The following is a 22095-nucleotide window of genomic DNA, read 5'->3' on the forward strand; positions in this document are numbered from 1 at the left end:
GACTGTGAGAGGGCACAGGCCGGGCTGGGGGACCCCCCCTCCCCCGAGTGCACAAATTTTTGTGCACCGGGCCTCTAGTAATAATAATAAAAGACTAATATGCACATTGACTGAAAGGCAGAATGACCAGTTGCTATGATGCGCACTGGCCACCAGGGGGCAGACGCTCAATGCAGGAGCTGCCCCCTGATGGTCAGTGCACTTCCTTATGGGGAGTGCCACTCAGCCAGAAGCTGGCTCATGGTTGGCCAGTGCAGTGGTGGTGGCAGGAGCCTCTCCCACCTCCGTGGCAGCACTAAAAATGTCCAACTAACGGTTTAGATCTGATCCCTTGGGAACCTAAGCCTTTAGTCGGACATCCCCCAAGGGCTCCCTGGCTACCAGAAGGATGTCTGACTGCAAGCTTAGGCCTGATCCCCCAAGAAGTGGGCCTAAGTCTACAGGTGGACATCCCCCAAGGGGTCCTGGACTGTGAATGGGCGCAGGCCGGGCTGAGGGAACCCCCCCCACACACACAAGTGCACAAATTTTTGTGCACCGGGCCTCTAGTTTATTAATAAAGAGTTAAAAGAGATTTCCTAAGATAGGATTTGTTAAGTGCTTTGCGGTCAGATGTAATTTATTTCCAGTACAATTCAATGAATTTGGTTTTCAAGAGATAAATGAATCTTCAACTCAAATATATTTCAAGAAATCTAAATTTCAGTTCTCTCAGAGTTTAAGTATACACTCATCTGTAACCAAGTGACAAGGAGAAAATTCTGAGATGCCCTAAATTAAATTGCAGCAGACTGGAGTGGGGAAGGAAGAGACAAGAGAGTTTAATCAGTTAACAACTGCAGGGCGAAACCAACAAAGGGCTGCTTACATTCCTGAGTGCATGTTGAAACTTTGGGTTAACTCCCAAGTTTATCTAGAAATTAATTTCTATGATTATCTAGAGAGACTAGCCAACCACCAGACATCACCTCATCCGGCTTATAGACATGAACTTTCTGGACTGTTGGCCACACCGATGCAAAAGAGCAAACACTTTTTCATTATGGACTCTGCACCTATCCAGAGCTAGCCCAGCTTCACCTTCTCCCACTCCTTTTGTCTATGGCCAATGTCAATTCTTTCAAAACCACTTATATTTTTCTTCCCCAAACTCATTGAATGAAAGAGCCCGTTACCCCCAGGATGGCAGAAAGGCTTATCTTTTCCATCCAGCCCTGCTGCTAGGCTCAGACTGAATGCCCAATCTGGCCTTTTTTTCTGTCTAGGGGCGGCTCAATAAACCCTTTCTTAAAAAAAAAAAAATAACCTTGAAGGTTATTTTTCAACACAAGTGAATAGTGTTGTGATATTCTGCATGATGAATGCCAATTAAATAATATTAAAATTAACACAAGTGTCTGTCATTATCTCATTTTTCCTCAAACATGTGAAATACAGGTATTTTAATTTCACTTTCAAGAAAGGAGACTAAATTTTAAGTTGGCTAATTTTCTGTAAGTCACATAGCTAGATTAGATATTTCTAACAAGACAACCTGAAGGTTATTGTCAAAATTGTGACAATGTCTTTATTATAGAATAGTAATTGTATGTCAAATTCAGGTACATGCTTCTGAGCTTTGTGTGTTGATGAAAGGGCACGTGGGATTTAGGGGCGTCTCTCAGGATTTGTGGGAAAGTTGTCCTGAAAAGACCAGGTATAATCAAGAGAGAGAGAGAGAATATGCTCACCCATTTCCTTTCCAAAGCATTAATTTATGAACATATACTTCTTGACTTGTTACATGTAGGGTGTTATGATTTACTTAAGGGTAATAATAATGCATTCAATTTATTGAATTCCTCTTGTGTTCCAGACACCTTAGGGATTATACTCTACAGCCTGAAAGTGCAAGAGCCGTGCCTATTCACCCTTGCCTGTTTATCTCATTGAAAAGATACCTAGTATATGTTAGATGGTCAATGAATGAATTTGTAAAATTTCTCTAATCTTTACAGGAAATTTATAAGGTATCTATCATTTCTGTCTAGGTCTTAAGGAAGTGATTTTAGCAAGTCTGATTGAAAAGCCCATACTCTTCCTACTAAACTAAGCGGAGGCCACCAAAGTGAGATATTTTTGGATTTCCCCTCAAACCTATAGTTTCACCTAAAATAAATGCCTGTATGTCACTTTATTCATTTCATTCTGTTTCTATATATATCCAAGCCTCTATTATTCAAAGCTATGCCGTTACATCTGAATACTGTTCATGTCCCAGGGCTGAGTGGGGCTGAGGGAGGAGGCATTTTGTTGTGATTTCATTACAATTTTTTTCCAGGGGAGAAGAGTTCTGTAAGCTTTTCATTAAGCCAGTATTTGAAATAACCCAGATTCAAGGAGATATCTTATACAATAAGGCAGGCATATTAAATCTTAATATGATTTAAGAGTTCTGCGAAAGTAGGGCAAGCCTGCACAATCTCTCCATATTCTGTTCTATAAAGAAATCCTTTCTCTTTGAGACAAAGCCAGAAAGAACATAATTTTAGTAGGAATAAATAGATTTTTCTGATTGATCTTCTTCAATGTTTTGGGCAGTTTTTGTCCTTTTGGTACATGCTTCTTAGCATTCATTTTTTACTGTGTCTGAAAATAACCAGAGTTCTTTTAAAAATTTTTAATTGAAAGCCTCCTATTATCTTGTTCAAGACAAAAATACAAGCAGAAAACAAACAAAAAACTGACGCCATCAGAAGAATCACTAAAAACCTAAGTGGAGCCCTCTGGCTCAATGGGTAGCATTTCAGCCTGTGGAATAAAGGGTTCGATTACGGTCAATTACGGTCAAGGGCACATGGCCTGGTTGCAGGCTTGATCCACAGTTGGGGGTGAGCAGGAGGCAGCCGATCAATGATTCTCTCTCATCATTGATGTTTCTATCTCTCTTCCCTTTTCCTTTCTTCTTTGAAATCAATATATTAGAGAGAGAGAGAGAGAGAGAGAGAGAGAACCTAAGTGAACATCACATTTACAATGTTTGGAGTTTTGAAATAACTGACAAAAACCTCAGGAAAACAAATCCCTGGATATGAAGTAGGAGAGCCTGTCATATAAAACAAGAGCTCATGAAGTTCTTTCCAGAGAAGTGTTAAGCTTAAGAAGTCAAGACTGGCTTCCGGAGTCCATATGGCCTTGGCTAGGGCTCCCATCTAAGTTGCAGAACAAAACAGATCAAGTTTCCCTGACCTTCTAAAAGCAGGCAGATTACCCACCTGGGGGTACAGGGGAGTGGGGTCTACATATACATATATATTTTGAATACAGAGAAACAATAGCATTACCATGTAATGAACTTGAAAAATAAAACCAGATAACAGTATAATAGGAGCTCCTTGAGGAACAATTGTTTGTAAGAGTGAGACTACCAATTAATGAGAGAAAAACCTCAAGCTTCTTACAGGAGTGGATGGTGACCAGGCAGCCAAATAACCTCTGTAGGAACGAACCTGTGATTACTTACTTACCTTTGGCATTACATGAGGGTTAGTTAGATTATGGAAATCAAATGTTTCCATTGGCCCATTACATCATTTCTTTTTCTTGGTTCTTAGATTAACTTTGCCACTCTTAAAATACAGTGATTTTTTAAAAAATTTTGTTAATCCTCATCCCAGGATATTTTCTCCATTGCTTTTTTGGAGTGGAAGGGAGAGGGAAGAGGCAGACAAACATCGATGTGAGAGGGACACTGCAATTGGTTGCCTCCTGCATGCGGGCTGAGATTTGAGGCTGAAACCAAGGGACCTGCGCCTGACTGGAATCAAACCCAGGGCCCTTCAGTCTGCAGGAGGACGCTCTATCCACTGAGGCAAATTGGCTAGTGCAACATACAGTGATTTCAATCCTACTTTCAATTTTAACTGATTCTTTGATTTTTCACTTTCTACTAAAGCAAAATCTAGTAATATTCTACTGATCCATCCTATAAAACTCTTCCTCAGGCCCCAGGTATCATTTTACTTCCAATGCCCTTAACTGCCATGCAAAATAAAAGAACTAACTAGAATTCCACCTCAACTGTTTATTTTCAATTCCCTGACGCTAGATATTCTCTGTTGCCTCTTCAGTTCTCCTCTTACCTTGCTTTTCCCCAAGAAGAAAAAACACTTGGACTTCATCCCCTGGGCTGCCTTTACCCTGAGACTTCAGTGAGGTTGTAGCAATGAAGAGCCAGCAGGAGATGTGAGGGTAGGAAGAGGGAGGCTGGGATATTTATTGCCTTCTCTCCCCGCACCCTCTTTTGCTAGCTTGTTTGCAGTGCCTTGCTACAGAGGCTATGGCTCTTAAGTCAAATCTCCTGTAACATGGCTGGAGCTCTTGATGGGTTCTGACAACAGCCTCCCTTCTCATGCTTCATTAGGCCCAGGTGGAAATGTGGCTAGTCCTCTTATACTTCACCTCTCCTTGTTAGTTCCTTTCACCTGTGTAAATGGCCCTTTTATGAAATTCTACTAACTACCCCATTTGAATGTGTCAACTGCTTCCTGCTGGAACCTCATGGAACATCAACTATTGTATATAAAGTTAGACAATCATTCAGGGTTTGGTTTGGTTTTGCTTCTCCTTATAGGGAGAAAGGGTCCCTTCTAATTTGTGGTGCCACTTTTAGTTCCCACTAGTCCTGGATCTATCTCTACACTTTGTACTCTATGCCATTGTTCCCTTCATCTTGCACACATTCCAAACTCTTTTTATCATTTTGTCTTAATATCTTGCAGGTTGATTGCACCCCCGTATCAGTCAGGATAGATCATGTTCTGCTGCAGTAACAAATATTACCAAAATATAGGGTGTCCCAAAAATGTATACACATACTTTGAATAACTATAAAGGCAGTGTTTATTAAAATACATATAATTTTCAAAATTGAGCTATCAGCTGTTAATGTGTATATACATTTTTGGGGGGACACCCTGTATTAATGATTTAAAATGGAAAGATTTAATACTCTCTCACTGTGAAAGTTGGCAGCATCTCTACTTTTTACAGTGACAACATCTTAGGTTGATGGGACAGTCACTTATCTTCTCCTTTGTGACTGCCATGCCCAAAGGAAAAGAGAACTCTACAAATTCCACTCCATTAATCAAATACTCTGTCCAGAAATGGTACACATCATGCCTCGTGGGCTACAACTGGTCAAAGGGCCCACTGCATCAGAAAGAGCCGAATGGTCTTGGAGTCAGAGAAATGAAAATAACCAGTGTTTGAGGAACACTAATGAGCACCAAAGTTTTCTTTGCTCCTCTTTTTCAAAGTTGACTTGGATGTTGGAGGTTCTTTATTTAGAGTAAGTATAATGAGTTCCTCAAAAATACCCAGTTGGTAATTTAACTAGAATTTTATTAGATTTATATTTTGTTGTTCCACTCGAAAGCATGGAATGATTCTATATTTATTAGGATCTTTTTTAATGCCCTTTAATTGAGTCTTTTTTCTTCTTTTTAAATTTTATTTTATTGTTTAAAGTATTACAAATAGTAGTACATGTCTCCTTTCCCCCCCTTTAATAGAGTCTTAAAGTTGCTTTAAATGAAGCTTAGAAGTTACTGTAGATACCTTGATTATTTTATAAGTTAACTCTAAGATACTATTTCCATTTAATTCCTTCTTTTTACTGCACTTCAAAAATTCTTTTCCTTCTGCATTCTTAAGAAATGCTTTCAACTATAAGAACAAAATAGTTTACTTATAATAACTAAATAAATAGGGATTTATTTTTCTAATATAACGAGAATCCTACAGGTATAGGATTGCCTTTTCAGTGATGAGTTAGAAACCAGGTAATTTTTCTGTTACATTCTTTTTGTCTAATAGTTGCAAAATGAATGCTGCTTATCCAGGCATCACATCTACCTTCAGACTCAATAATATGGGTTAGGGACAAAAGGTTTTTACATCCCAGAGTTCTTGGGAAAATTAAATGAGCTAACACAGTGCCCAGAATAGTTAAGCTCTCAATAGGTATGTTATTAACAGTTCTTCTGTATAATAAGGGAAATTTTCCTTATCAAATTTCTATAAACCCCACTTCATTCTGAACCCCAGGTCCAGGCAATATAATATATCACATCCCTCTGCCACATTAATGACTCCATTCACTCACTGGTTTGTGTGAACAGTGTATCGTGAAATTGGGATGTGCACATCCTAGTTGTCCATACATGGGTGGCACTGACCACAGGATTCCAAGTAAATGACTTACTCAACATTATTAATGTTCTTGATATTTGAGTAAATGACACACTTCATATTATTAGTATTCTTGATAAATACAAAATATAGTTGTTATTCTTAATTTTGTAGTTTAGGAATCAGATTTTGAGAATTTGAGTAAGTGGCATATATATATATATATATATATATATATATATATATATATATATTGTTGAATGAGATCATTGTGGTGATTATAGATTTCCATTACTTCAACATAAACTGTTATGCTTAAAAAAAAATCCCACAACATTCCCAGTAAGCTACTGAATCAAATTTTATTCTCGGCCCTATCCTCTCCTCTGTCTCCTTAGTTAACATTATTGGTGATGGGCTTTCACACACTCAATTATTTGAAAACATCTGGGAGTAGAGCTTAGCATATTTCTGGAATAGTAGAGATTTATTTTTTTCTGGCCCATTGAAAATGGAAATTAAGGGATTAAATTCAAGCATCCAAACATACTTAAGAAAAGAAATGACTTATTAGGGCTACCTGTTTTTAAATGAATGCAACCAGGCAAATTAAGCCTCACACAAAGTTGTGATTTTGATGCCTGATGCTAACGCTTGTGAACACCTGGTTTACAAGAATAAATGGGTCAAGCCAGTCACTATATGTTATATATATGAATGCCCATTAGCAAAATAAAACACTATTAAATACACCTAATAATAAAGGGCCATATCATCTGTCTTAAGGGTATTAGAGGTTTTTCATGTAAATTGGGAAAACATGATTGGGAAGTCTAATTCATGTGATTTAAATCTTTAAGAGAAAAGGTCTTGTATAGCTCTCCCAACAAGTGCATGATATTTTATCAATTTTGATTAATTTCACTCCTTTGGATGGGATCCAAATGTCCCTATCTTAAATTCACTTCTAATTTAATAATAGCTACAATTAAAAGGATGTTAATCATGTGTCAAACATAGAGATTATTTGCACTTCACACTTTGAACTTAAATTATAGAATTTCAACATTTCATTAGTAGAGATAGTCCACAAGAGTATTAATATCTTCTACTACATCTTGGGTCAGAACCCCAGAACCTTCAATTGATCTCACATTCTGGCTCCCTGAATAAATCTTATACTGGGATTAAAATATATGAGTCACTGCTATAGAGAAGATGAAACATCATTAGACAAAATGATTAAGTGGAAATATATATATATTTTAAAAATCAGAACACCAAATAAGTAGACATGCTTAATAAGTAGAATAAGAACATGAAGATTTAGCGTTATAAATTTTTCATTAAGATGTTCAACATAAAATTTCAGCCCCATACAATATAACTTTTTGGATTCTGTATATTATAATTCTAAAACAAAAATAAACATTTATGAAAACAAATTGTATAAAGGTGATTACTTCAAATCTATGATATACTTTTGATTTAAAGTATGCTGTCCTAGAGCATATCTTTGTAGATCAATTTCCCTTCTAGTAAACCAAGGTGTTCATAAAACAAAGCACTTAAATGGTTAACATGAAAGATTCAAGATGAAAGGGAACATTGCAAGATTCACAATTTCCAGAAAATTGTATTAATCCACAAAGAGACAGTGTACCATTATAAAGAACTAAAAGGAGGAATAACCAAGTCAGGAAAGTATATCATGTCTAAAAACAAACTGAATAACTCTGTTTTGTTTGTTTTTTTTTTCCCCATGAATTGGCTGTTTATGTTGACTGATAACAAAAGGAAGTTTATTTATAAACTTTAAGATTAAAAGAAATGTGAAAACAAATATCTAAAACTGAAAAAAACTGATCATGAATTGCTTCTCTCTATACCTGAATTCTAGAGTCGTATGAAAATCAATGACTATTACTTCAGTATTTGATTATATTGCTTATTCATTCACTCAGCAAACATTGTTGAAGTTAACTCTAGACTCAAGACTTTCTGCTAAGTGCTGGGATGCCACAACTCTGGTCTTAGAGTTGTTCAGATTTATAGAGGAGACAGGCAGAGAAATAGGTAAATTTGAATCAAAGAACAATGATAACAGCATATGAAAATTATGGTGTAAATAGGCATAGATTTTGTGAGTGGTAGAAGCACATAGGAGAAGAAAGAGGCAAAATAGGGAAGAAGGTGAATTAAGTTTAGAGCATATGTACTTTGATGTATCTACAGCATCTCCAGGCAAAATATTGTGCTGGCCTTAAGCCTGTGTGCCCTCAGATGCATTCTCGGTCTTTCTCCTACCCTCTTCCCAGAGTAGCTGCTTCCTGGGCTGTTTCCCTGTCACTTGGCTTCAGGCTGGATTTGATTAGGCACTGACAGAGATTGGAAACTGTGAGGAAGGAGAAACTGGGATATTTCTCTCCATCCTGTCTGTCTCAAGATATACTAGTATTTCTAGTATTTCCCTCTCCCAATAAGACAGACCTGTCCTGGTTTTAGCAATCCCTGGCCTTCAGCCTACAGGGACAGCGGCTTCTTTCTGCTACCTTACTATCTCCTGCTTGGTTTCTCAGGCTCTTCCATGAGTATATAATAATTGCTAGGCTTTAAATACTCAGAGTGGTGTCCACAGAGTCTGGATGGTAGATTTGGGACTAATCAACAAGCATTGATGAGATTATGCAGAGAGGGTGGGGAAACAGACTGGTGGATTGAGGCTGGAACCCTGGGGAACATGGCAACACAGAGAGGAAGTACAGTCTTTAAATAAACCCAGAGTTTTTTTTAAGTAGAATCAGAAATATGTGATGTCTGCTTAAGTCCACTAGGCACCTTAGGCATCACTCAGACCCTGCATTTGTTAGATGAGGTTTGAGAAGACAGAGAGATCAGGTCATCAGGTAGGTATCAGGACCAGCTGTGAAACCCAATTCTGGGTTTCCTAGTTCCCTATCTAGTGTCCTTGTGATATCGTGCCTTTAATCATTCTTTCAATGGCATGTGATTTGGCATCGTTTTCATAGGTTCAAGTCACTTGCTTTTATCTTGTGTGCTGTTTACACTTCAGTTTCTTTTTATGTAAAACCAGCACATGGTATGATTTACCTACATAGGTAATTTTAAGAAATAAATGACATGATACATGAAAGTACTTGGAATAGTCTAAAATAATAAGGATAGTTAAAATTATTGAGAGGTTGGTAAATTCATGCAGAATAACAGTGCTATCTGATCTTATCACAATATTATGAAAGATAAGCCAGTCATTGTGCACTTACAGATACTGGTTACATTTTTGCTAAAGTTAAGGGTGGTTTGTGTTGTTTTTTTGTTTTGTTTTGTTTTTTGGGTTGTTTTTTTTTTTTAATCTGTAATAACCTTACCATTTGTTAATACAACCAAATTTAATTTCAAATTAGTTTTTCACTTTAGAAGTTAGTTCAGTTATTATTATTTTTATTTTTGGCAAAATAATTTTTACACCATTAGTTTCTTCTTAGCTCTATATATTTAAGAATTTTTATTGACTTAAATGAGCTTTCATGATTTATTTTTTATTTGCATGGTATTTTAAACAAAAAAAAATGTTTTAAAATGTGAAGATTTTCTTTTTCTTAAGAAAGTCTTCTCTCTGTCCTGTCATCATTCTCATTCTTCTTCCTCTTAAAATTTTAAGTATGAACACTTAAAAGTTAAACATGAACTAAGAAATTAGACAATTAAACGTTAAATATGAACAAGGAAATTGGACAATTGTTAAATGAAGTTATAAAATTATTCTAATTTAGTAAATAATGTTGATACCAATGACTCATTTCATAGTGCTCCTGCCATTAGTATACCAATGAAATGTTAATTTAGAAATTAACATTCATGTTTAAAATAAAAACACTTCTAGTGTAGCCTATAGATTCAATCAAAATCCAGTATCATAAATTTTAACTTACCTTCAGTGTCTGATAGGCCCACTCCTACTCCTGGCTGTTTTATAGGATCTTGCCCATTGTGCCCCATCTTCCCTCTGTTCGTAAAGAAAATAATAAGATTATACTATTTTCAGTTATGCTTTCCTAAATGCAAATGAGGAAGGCAAGTTTGCAAAAAATAGAATGACATTTTATATTCATATCTGCAATAAATTACCTGAATGGCAAATATAAATACAATAAATTGCTCTATATAGTGTTAATTTTAAAATGAGAATTTGTTTATTATTCCTACATAGTCCAACCTAATACCTCAAAATTCAGCGTCTTAATTGTTGACTCATTTATGATCAGACCAGCATGACATTTTGAAATTTTGTTTTAGAATTTGGGAGTGGTTATTTTTCCATTTTAAACTCAAAACTGAGAAGAGTTTTTATATTTTTACACTTTTTATGATGAGTTGTATCAATCCTTTGGTAAGAATGAAAATTGTGAATTAAATTATATAAAATCATATTGCAATAACACAGACTTTTATTTCACTTAGTGGCTTCCTTTCAGATCCTTCCTGTGTTTTCAGCTGGATGGAGCATATTGGGTTTTGAAGTCAGACGCTTGGTTTCTGCTTCCAGCTTTGTTATTTCATGCTGTGTGTCATCCAAGGCATAGCTACTCAATCTGATGAAGACTGTTTCTTCTTTTGTAATAGAAGGGTAGGCACATTAGCCACCTTCTGGTTATGAGAAAACTACATGAAAAAATATATATAAAGTACTTAACACTGTGCTTAAAACATGATAGAATTCAATAAATATAAAGTGTTAATAGGCATGCACATAATGGCCTTAGGATTCAGTCAGAGTCTGCTGTTCATTTTTAGTTGCAGCCTCAAACTTTTTGTAAGGCCAAATAGATAATTTATGATACTGGGAGCACTGTGGGTTCAGAATATTGATAATGTAACAGGCAAAAGACTATAGGCTATTTCTTCAGTTAGAGGAAAGCTGAATGACATACAAAAGTTTTTGGAATTGCATTGTATGTACATATATAAGATGTTGTAAACAATGGAATAAAAATGCTTAAGTATTCAAAAGGATGCTTGAACAAAAGAACATCTTGATACTATACTTTCTAGACAATAATTCTAACATAGCAGGATTTACTAACAATTCTTATTTTCACAAAAAATATTTGGTTTGCTAAAAATGTAACCATATTTATTTCTTAAGAACCTAATTAAACCATATTACCCAAAGCAATATACAGGTTTAATGCAGTTCCTATCAAAATATCAATGGCATATTTCACAGAACTAAAACAGGTAATCCTAAAATTTATATGAAACCAACAAAAGACCCCAAATAGCCAAAGCAATAAAATAAAAAGAACAAAGTACCTGATATCAAACTACTCTACAATGTTATAGTAACGAACGGATGGTCACATGATGAGAAGGGGGTTGAGTGGATGGGTATAAAAGATGAAGGGATTAAGAACTACAAATTGCCAGTTATAAAAACAGACACGGGATATAAAGTACAGCATAGGGAATATAGTCAATAATCCTATCTAATGATAGACAAACATGGTAATTGATCATACCTTCACTACGCCTCCCATAGGCTAATCAGCACAATATGTAAATTAACTGCCAACAAAGATGGCAGCTAATTTGCATACTGCAGGCAGGGCGGGACAGTGCAATCCCGCCTGCCCCGCCGACATCTGGGCCTGCTATTTGAGACCCAGGGCAGTGGGGCAGAACAGCGCCATCCCGCCTGCCATGTGGCCATCTGGGCCTGCTATCTGTGACCCAGGGCAGTGGGCGTCCGTATGCAACCCGACCCAGGGTGGCCAGGCGGTGCAGCAGCGATTGGCCAGCCGGTCCAGCCTCCATCTGGGCATCCCGTGTGCGACCCAACCCAGGGAGGCCGGGCGTGGCAGTAGCGATCGGCCGGCCCACCCGGGCGTCCCGTGTGCGACCCGCCTGGGGCATCCTGTGTGCAACCCAACCCGGGGCGGTGCCCCAACCCCTGGATTGGCCCTGCCGTGTGTGCCACCCAGGGTGGTGCCCCAACCCCCCGGATCGGCCCTGCCCTCTGCCACCCAAGGAGCAGGCCTAAGCCAGCAGGTAGTTATCTCTCTAGGGGTCCCAGACTGTGGGAGGGCACAAGTGGGGCTGAAGGACACCCCTCCCCCTTCCCCTCCCCCACCAGTGTACAAATTTTTGTGCACCAGGCCTCTAATATTGTAATAACTACGTATAGTGTCAGTTGGGTAGTAGACATCAGGGTGATCACTTCATAAGATGTATAAATATCTAATCACTATGTTATACTAGTTGAAACTAATAAAATATTGGATGTCAAATATAATTGAAAATAAATTTTTAAAATGAATCAAATGATATCTTAATTGAACACTGCTCTAAAGATCCTGTTATCGCCAAAACCGGTTTGGCTCAGTGGATAGAGCGTCGGCCTGTGGACTGAAAGGTCCCAGGTTCGATTCCGGTCAAGGGCATGTACCTGGGTTGCGGGCACATCCCCAGTAGGAGATGTGCAGGAGGCAGCTGATCGGTGTTTCTCTCTCATCGATGTTTCTAACTCTGTATCTCTCTCCCTTCCTCTCTGTAAAAAATCAATAAAATATATTAAAAAAAAAAAAAAAGATCCTGTTATCATTTTACTAAAAATTGTTTAGCACACTATGAAAAGGAATAGATATAAATTCAGAAATTATTTTATCGTGCAAGCCATTACATTGTCTCATTTTGACATTCAAGTTCAAAGGTTTAAGCACCAATTTTTATTAACTGACTGTGAAACACTAAGTGCATCCAAAAATATTAGAAATTACATATATATACATGTACATTTATTTTGGTATATGGTGTAAATAAGTTGTCCGAGTTCATTTTTTTGCATATATCTGTTCAGTTTTGCCAACACTACTGGAGACTGTACTTACCCCATCATATATCCTTGCATCCTTTGTCATAAATTTTTAAACCATATACCAAAATAAACTCAAAATAAAGACTTAAATATTAGACCTGAAATTATAAAACTTCTAGAAGAAAACATAGGCAGTAAACTCTGATATTACTCTCAGCAATACCTTTTTAGATATATCTCCAAAAGCAAGGGAAACAAAAGAAAAAAATAAAGAGGACTGCATCCAACTTAAAAGTTTTAGAACAGCAAAGTAAGCTATCAACAAAACAAAAGACAGCCTACTAAATGGGAGAACATATTTGCAAATGATACATCTAATAAGTGGTTAATATAAACAAGTAAGAACTGCCCAGATGGCATGGTTCAGTGATTGTACATTGACCTATAGCCAGGAGATCACAGCTCGATTACTGGTCAGGGCACATGCTGGGGTTGTGGGCTTGATCCCCAGTAGGGAGTGTGCAGGAGGCAGCCAATCAATTATTCTCTCTGTGTCTATCTCTTTCTTCCTCTCCCTTCCTGTCTGAAATCAATACAAATACTTAAGAAAATAATATAAGAACTCATATAACTTAACACCAAAAAACCCCACACCCCAAGATACCAATCCCATTAAAAATGGGCAGATGCCTCAGCTGCTCAGTGGTTGGAGTAACAGTCCTCGCATCAAAGGGTCTCAGGTTCAATTCCTGGTCAAAGGCACATACCTGGGTTGCAGGTTCAATCCCCTGCTAGCCAAGGTGGGGGTGCATGCAGGAGCCAATCAGTGTATGTGTCTCTCTCACATCAATGTCTCTCTCTCTCTCTCTCTCTCTATCTCTCTCTCTCTTTCTCTCTCTCTCTCTCTCCCCACCTCTTTTCCTCCCTTCCACTCTCTCTATAATTCAATAGAAAAAATATCCTTGTGTGAAGATTAATAAAATGAATAAATAAATAAATAGTAATGGGCAGAGGACCTGAATAGACACTTCTCCAAAGAGGACATAGAAATTGCCAACAGACATATGAAAACATGCTCAACATCACTAATCACTAGGGAAATGCAAGTTAAAACTACAATGAGATTTCCCCTCACACCTGTCAGAATGGCTATCATCAGTAAATCAACAAACAAGTGCTGGTGAGCATGTGGAGACAAGGAAACACTTATGCACTGTTGCTGGGATTGTAAGTTAGTGCAGCCACTATGGAAAAATAGTATGAGATTCCTCAAAAAATTAAAACTAGAGCTGCCATACCACTTAGCAATTTCACTTCTGAATATTTATCTGAAAAAAACAAAGCCACTAATTTGAAAGATATATACAGCTCTATCTTTATTGCAGCTTATTGTCATAGCTAAGATATGGCAGCAAATTAGATGTCCATGGATAGATGAACAAATGAAGAAGATGTGGTATATACAAAAACTTGCCATTAGCAACAATATGGATGGAACTATGGAGTATTATGCTAAGTGCAGTAAGACAGAAAAAATACAAATAATGTCTGATTTCACTTAATGTAGAATCTAAAAATCATCAAAATAAATGAATAAACAGAAACAGACTCAGATATAGAGAACAAGCTAAAGGTTGCCAACGTGGAGATGGTGGGGAGATGGAAATTAAAAAAAAAAGAAAAGATAGTGAAGCCACTATCCCAGAAAGAAATTTTAAAAAGGAAGGAAGGAAGGAAGGAAGGAAGGAAGGAAGGAAGGAAGGAAGGAAGGAAGGAAGGGAGGGAGGGAGGGAGGGAGGGAGGGAGGAAGAAAACACAGACAGACTTTTCTGTAATGTTCTGTGCAATCATGTGATTCACATTGCTAAGTTTTCTTCCCGGGAAGGCATATTACCTAAGGATTTTAAAAATAAAAGTCTTGTTTAAGCAATCCACAAAACTTCAATTTGTATAATTGCTTCTGTGAGATTCAAGATAAGTAGTTGATCATTTAAAAAACATTAATTTTCCTCTGTTACAAATAGGGAGAAAAGCTCAACAATACAGCAGCCATCTCACCTTTAACAGTACACCATCCTAGTAGAATGAGCCAAATTCAGTTGAAAGTGAGGATAATTTTGGTAGTGGTAATCTAGCAGATGAGAGTACTGAAAAAATACTATCTTATACTATGTCAAGCTTTAACAAAATAATTATAATTTTTAGTAATTGTAATAAAATAACTTTTGATATTCTTTATTTGATCTTGAGTCCTAGACTTCATTTTAATGGTGATAGTAGCTGCAGTAATTGCTTCTAATGAAAACTGATTTAAACATTAGGTACTTAGCTAAAATGTGTACTTGGTGCATTTCTACAATTACCTAGAAAAAAATTAATATATGTTTTTATTAATTTCAGAGAGGGAGGGAGAGGGAGAGGGAGAGAGAGAGAGAGAGAGAGAGAGAGAGAGAGAGAGAGAAACATCAATGATGAGAGAGAATCATCGATTGGCTGCCTACACTGGAGATCCAGCCTGCAACCTGGGCATGTGCCCTGACCAGGATTGAACCATAACCTCCTGGTTCATAGGTTGATGCTCAACCACTGAGCCATGCTGGCTGGCTATCTAGAAAATTTTTACAGCATTATGAAACTAAATGAAGTACAAAGGAAACGTACCTGTGAGTCATGTGAAGTATGCAATTTTTCTGAATTCCCAATAAATAATCTTCAGCTCAGAACATTCTGACTACACAGTTTAGAATTTATATTTGTTAGTCACTCACCAAATAGTTACTGAGCACTTATGCTAGTGCAAGCAATAATTGTGCTGGACACAAAGGGACATAACTACTAAATACTGCTTGTACATATGTATATTCTGTAATGCTTTAGAAAAGTGAACTATTTTGTGTACTCATATGGCATAACAATAGCTTCCTAAGCAATTTTGAAAGGCATTGATTTACAAGAGAAATATGAAAATGGGAAAAAAATATTGGATTGTATGTAAAAATACATAATCTGCGTCTATTCAGATATTAAGGAAATAATATAGTTTATGCTCTGAAAGTTATAACTTTATCATCAGTGTTAAATTAGTATTTTGAAAGGTAAGGAGAAATTGAAAGGTTGTTAAGGGATGTGTGGTGTAAACCTTTAAAATTTCATATGAAATTTGCAATTTATAGAGAGGAATTTAATGAATTTGCTAAAATTCTCTTCCATCAAATTGGATCACCAGAGGCTGAGAAACAATGAGATCAGACTTGTTTTAGAAATAATTTTCAATGAAAAAGAGTAAATACAAATAACTGTATTGATCCATAGCTAAAATCTTTTAAAAAAACAAAGATGAACAGGTGATCTAACAATTACTCATTTTAAGCAGGAAAAATGTAACTTAAAAATAACAATATAAACACATTTTTCACTGTACAAATACATTTCCTCCAAGATTTTGAGGAATCTAAATATTAGTACCATTCTGGAGATCAAAAGGAAATAAAAAACCATGACATTAAAACAAAGAGAAAAGGAAGTTCCACCCCCAAGAAAGCCTCACTCAACATGGGAGAAAATGAAAAGGACACTTTCCCAGGTTTCCAGCGAGGGGTCTGTAAGCTTTTTCTGTAAAGGACCAGATAGTAAATGACTTGAAGGGTCTCTGTTGCAACTACTGAAGATTGCCCAGGGAGTGGGAAGCAGCATTAGCAACACTTAAATGGATGGGTGTGGCTGTGTTCCAATAGAAACTTGTGGGCCTGAAATTTCAGTTTCGTAGGACTTTTCTGTGTCATCAAATGCTATTCTCTCCTGTTTTTTTTTTGTTTGTTTTTTTTGTGTGTGTTTTTTTCCTTTTTCAAAAGCTATTTTTAGCTTACAGATCTAACAAAACCAGGTGGCAGGCTGGATTCACCCTGGCCTAGATTCTGGAGCTGTGGTGTTTTTGAAAGCCCAGAAAACTAGTAGTGGGGAGGAGAAAAAAAGGTCATTGTTTCAATTTTTATATTGGAACAGATATGACCTACATATTTATCTTGGATGCTGCTGCATTTTGCCACCCATATGACTAAATCCATTCTAATATGATTTTCTTTAGGTTTAACGTATTATAAGTGAACTTTATTCCAAGAGTATCTACTCAGAGATCTATGTAATACTTGATATTTGTTCTAGAAAATTTGGACAAAAATCTTCAATTTTAATAGTAGTGAGATTTATAGTTGAAAAAATCTATATGAGTAGCCCAATGTGTTATCTATTTCAAATATGACATGAGTTCTTTAAATATGTTTAATCTCTCCTGATTCAAACTAAATTAATCTGCTTCTCTCCAATCTCAATGATGTTTGTGTTTGTTCAGTATTTGATTAAAGCATGATTCAGGCATGGCTAATCAATTTTTATCAGTTTTTTTAATTTAATACAAATTGCACTAAATAAGCAAAGCTGGTAGTGACCATCAATCATCCTTCGAATTAACTAAATGAATCCACTCTTTCCTAAACAGTGTATTTTTTTTTTTAAGTGTAACCATGAACAGTTGAAGCGTTTCAGGGACAATGACTCAGAATTGGATAATTATCTAGTTATTTCCTGTTAAATGTTAAGAAAAGCTTACTCATGATGCTGTTAGCTTTGTAGTGAGAAAAAAAGAGCCACTTACATCCTTGGAATAGGAAATAGATTAGTCTCCCCTGCAGTGCTGCTGCTTCCTTCACTGTCCACGCTATACCCACTGCCGAAGCTGCTGCCCGAGGAGCCGGTGGACACGAAGCTTTCTGCAGGCCGGTGATTGGTGGGCTTTGCTGCATGGTGTGGGAAGAGTCAACACCACAGTCCATCAGTGACACTACTCCCAGTGACCTCCAAATGCATACTTATGCATTTTCTTCATTTATATCGATAAAGAAACAGCTTTGATTTCTTAATCTGCCTTTCATTTTGTTTTCCTTAACAGATAATGCACACAGTCCTTGATTGTTATTATTAAACATAAAGGAAAAAAAACCAATCACTTTTAAAGGATAACTCATCATATTTTAGACTGAGTTAAGTAGTATGTAAGTATTCTATTATTATTATTTGTGATTTATTTGTACAGTATTGCAATAATATGGCAAACAAGTAAGAACGTTGGCTATTTCATGGAGAAAGAAGTTTAGAAAGACTTGGGTAAATACAAATAGCCAGATAAGGAAAAAATGCTTAATTATTTTCCGTATTAATAACTAATAATGTTTTTCTCTTGAGAAGTGAAGACGCAAAATAGATAATTTCAAGAAGTGATTGAAAATCCTGGGCTTGTTTGTATGTAGCTCTACCAACTATCTCCAGCAGGTTATTTAATTTTAAGATATTTGTTTCCTTTTAGGCACCTCTTAATTTATGACTGGGACTTATTTTAAAATGTTAATGAGTTTAATTTTGAGGGATATAAGAATCTATATTCCCATAGAAACATAATAATTTTGTTCTGTAAATTATTGCAGCAGGAATATAGTACTAATATTGTTAGGGAAGTTCTAGATTAGAGGAGATTTGGGGGGAACTTTTGATGTAAAAAGAAGAGAAGGCAAGTGTTTCTCTTATTTTTGTAGAGAGAAGATGCTCTAGGCAAATTTTTGAAATTGTTATCTACCTTCTTCTATCTGGTCAGTTTAAGAGCATGAGCTTTGATCACTTTGATGTGATTTTGAATCCCAACTCATTCTGTAGTAAACCTGAGAAGTCTCAGTTTTCTCATTTGAAAATAATGGGGTCAGTAATGCCTGTCTCCTAAGCTTGTGATTGTGAGGAGTGAGAGAAAGCACGGGCCCGGTAACCGACTCTTCTTCAGCTTGCCATCTCCCACTCTCTCCTCATTGGCTGTTCCTATGTCTTTGAGTGTACTCATCCCTGACAGTAAGTTTGCCTGGCTTCTCGTCTAATTGTAGACATGTTCTAGGCTACTAAACTAAGAGGCCCTCTTCCATAGACACGCCTCTGTTCAATCAGAAGTTTCGTAAGCAGATAGAGTCACACCACTGGATGAATAGTTGGTAATTCTTTAATGATCCTAAGATATCTACATTTTTCTTAAGAAACAATATACAAGCACGATGACTCTTGATGTGTTGGAATTTTAATGTAATCAATATAACCACGTAAGTGAAAAATATAGACATGGTGAGGGAAACCATGAGAGGGCAGGAAAACCATCATCAGGGCAGTCAGGATCAATCTTGAAAAAGTTTCAGCGTTTCCCTCATTTCAGGACAACAGATTCTCTAAAGCTACCAGACAGTTTTATATCTATTCCAGTGATAGTAGTATCAGTTTCTCAGAACGGGGGGTGGGGTGGGGGAGATGTGTATTAGTCAATTACATATCAGGTATAAGTTGGAAATAGCTATTTAGAAAAAGGCTTGAATCCTGTTAAATAACCAATGACCATAGGACTAGATTTGCTGAAACAGAATGATAATTACAATGTTTGCTTAATTTTTTTTCAATTTATGTAGAAGAAACCCAGATAGAGTATTTGGTGTTAAAGAAAATAATTTAAAAAAATAACTTAAAAAATGAAAAGATAACACCACTATGATATAAAATTATAAGCATTTATAAAGTAAATTAAATTGCCACATAATGAGTCAGATTAGTCAATTGATTATAAAGAAAGAAACGCTGTCATACTTTTTGGTTGTCATTATATAATCCAACCAACAAGACTGTTTATAATTTTTAGTATGATATTGAATAAAAAGTTTTAATTTTATTGACCAGAAAATCACAATATACTATCTTCAAAGACAAATCTTCACAAACATTAATTTTAAATCAATTTATTTCTACTAAATTAAAACAATTTTCATCCAAGAGCAATCTCACAATATATCAAAATAGCTACATTATAGACAGGATGTCTTAATATTTACATTTAAAAATATTCAATCTTTTCTTTTGTGAACTTTGATTTTCCTGATACAATTTCTAGTTCTATTCCCTTCTGGGAAACTTCAAATGCAAAATGATAGAAGAAGAAAGGAACAAGGCTAGAAGTAAATTTAACAAATGACAGTGTTGGTTTTCTTTGTCTTGTCTAGGACAATAGAAATCTCATTCAGAAAGCCTGTGCAAGTGCTGTCCATTTAAATGCAAACAAATAATCTTTTATAAATACGAAAAGAAAAAAAAACAAATCTGTGGAACATATAAGTCTTGTCTACCTAATATTTTTGCAAACAAAATTCATGTAAGATTATGTCTAAAGAGATGTTGGATGGTTATGTTAGGTAATTAATTTAAGTAAATCTAGGTGTTTGGCATTACCTTAACAAAACATCTGCTGCTTTACTGGATTTTTTATTCTTAACCTGGTTATGTAAATGTGGAGTAGGACTAGACAGCCTGACATTTGGTTTGCTTCTGAAAATGTGTTCAATTAAGATGCCGAATGGACCTTTGCTTTTTACCGGGCTGTATCTACCCTTCGCAGAAGCCATTTTAGCCAAATCTGTAGTTTGCCTGCCAGAGCCCTTTATCATCTGTTTCTTCCCAAATGTATCTCTCATAATTCTCCTTCAAATGCTTTACCTGGAAGACCACTCAGACCATTCACTCTGACTCCCTTTGGTTTGGCTTTATTTCTCCTGAGCTATGGCTGGGGCTATTCTTTCCAATTTTGTTATGCTTCTCCTGCCCCAAACACCTTTTTCACACCTAAATTATATTTATCAGTCAAGGCCCAGCTCAGATCAGTAAAGGCCCTGCTTCATGCTTTTCCTTATCTTGCCAATCAGAAGTGAACTCTCAAAGCATAAGATCGAATATCTTTTCTTGACAATCACCACTTTTTGTCTTTGTAGCTGTTATATTCATGTCATTGTTCAAAGCAGAGCCTGTGTTTTCTCCATTGTAGCCTTCTTAAAAGCTTATCCTGAAACTATGCTGAAGAAATATTTACTAAAAATAATAGATTAATCATTGTTTCCCTTAACCAAATAACTGAAACAGCTGAATAATTTAGTAATATCTCACTTTTTATCCAACTGTGTGTTTTATATAAATCATACACTTCTCAGCAACAGCAACTTTAATGTCATACTGTGTGGAAAAATTTGATCATTCAACAAAATGTTTTGCAACAAGATGTTTTGTTTTCCCAATCCTCACAAAACTTGTTTGGTTGAAAGAAATGATAATACACTAAGCACAAGAGAGCATAGCTTTGTGACCTTCAAAATAAGTTCATAACCGACCACGGATATTTATCTATTATATAAAAGGCTAAGCGACTGTCCAACCGACCGGCCAGTAGGTATAATGCACACTGACCACCAGGGGGAAGATGCTCAATGCAAGAGCTGCCCAGGGACAGCAACTCTAGCACCCTTCAGGGGAAGTCGGAGAGCCAGTTTCAGCCCAATCCCCACAGGCCAGGCTGAGGGACCCCACCTGCCAGAGGGACCCTGCTCACCTGGCAGATGTCCTTTGAGCTGCAGTGCCACCCCAGGTGCAGCTGGCCGGGGAGGGACCGAGGGAGGTTGGCTCCAGGCATGTCCAGCCCATCTCGCCCAGCCCCGCACCACTGGCCACCTTCTAATAATTTCCTTTTAATGTGCACATATCTGTGTACCAGGCCGCTAGTTATATATAAATATTTAAATTGAAATGATAGAAAATAATATGTATAGTAACAATGCATTGGAACCACTTATAGACACTAGTACTTGTGCTAATCCCACTTCTTGCCTTTGTATTTCTGTTCCTGAAGAAAATATTTTAAAACATTAAAATAAATATGGTTTCTATAATTTTATGATTTTAAAATTAACAATGTAAAAACATCCCACCTCTGCTTAACTTTTAATCAGAGTTTCAGAAATCATGGATCTATTATATGTGAGTATATTATGTGCCTATGTATTACATATGAGAATGTTTGTTTTACAGAAGAGTTGAAGTTTATTTAAGAAAACATTTTTGGAGCCTACATTTTGTGTGTGTACTTTCTTTGTGAATTCCTGCTTGTACTACCAAGTACTGACTAGAAGAAAGAATGTATTAAGTAAGCATATGAGTAAATATGCACACTCTTGCAGAAAGGGTCCTGCTCC

The 22095-nt window shown here is 36.4% G+C and overlaps 1 protein-coding gene across 2 annotated transcripts in view; it reads right to left on the bottom strand.

The window, feature by feature from the left end:
• PCLO (piccolo presynaptic cytomatrix protein) overlaps positions 1 to 22095 on the bottom strand; it is a 280850-nt gene that overhangs the window by 21150 nt on the left and 237605 nt on the right. For both annotated transcript variants that reach the window (XM_070424153.1, XM_070424152.1), the window contains exons 21-22: positions 17661 to 17802; positions 10128 to 10201 (exon numbers count right to left, since the gene is read on the bottom strand). In XM_070424153.1, coding sequence (XP_070280254.1) covers positions 10128 to 10201; positions 17661 to 17802 — 216 coding nt within the window. The remainder of the gene's footprint in view (positions 1 to 10127; positions 10202 to 17660; positions 17803 to 22095) is intronic.

This window comes from Myotis yumanensis, unplaced genomic scaffold (genome assembly GCF_028538775.1).
Source record: "Myotis yumanensis isolate MYYU_CA2020_CCGP unplaced genomic scaffold, mMyoYum1.0.hap1 SCAF_9, whole genome shotgun sequence".
In the NCBI taxonomy this organism is placed as follows: domain Eukaryota; kingdom Metazoa; phylum Chordata; class Mammalia; order Chiroptera; family Vespertilionidae; genus Myotis; species Myotis yumanensis.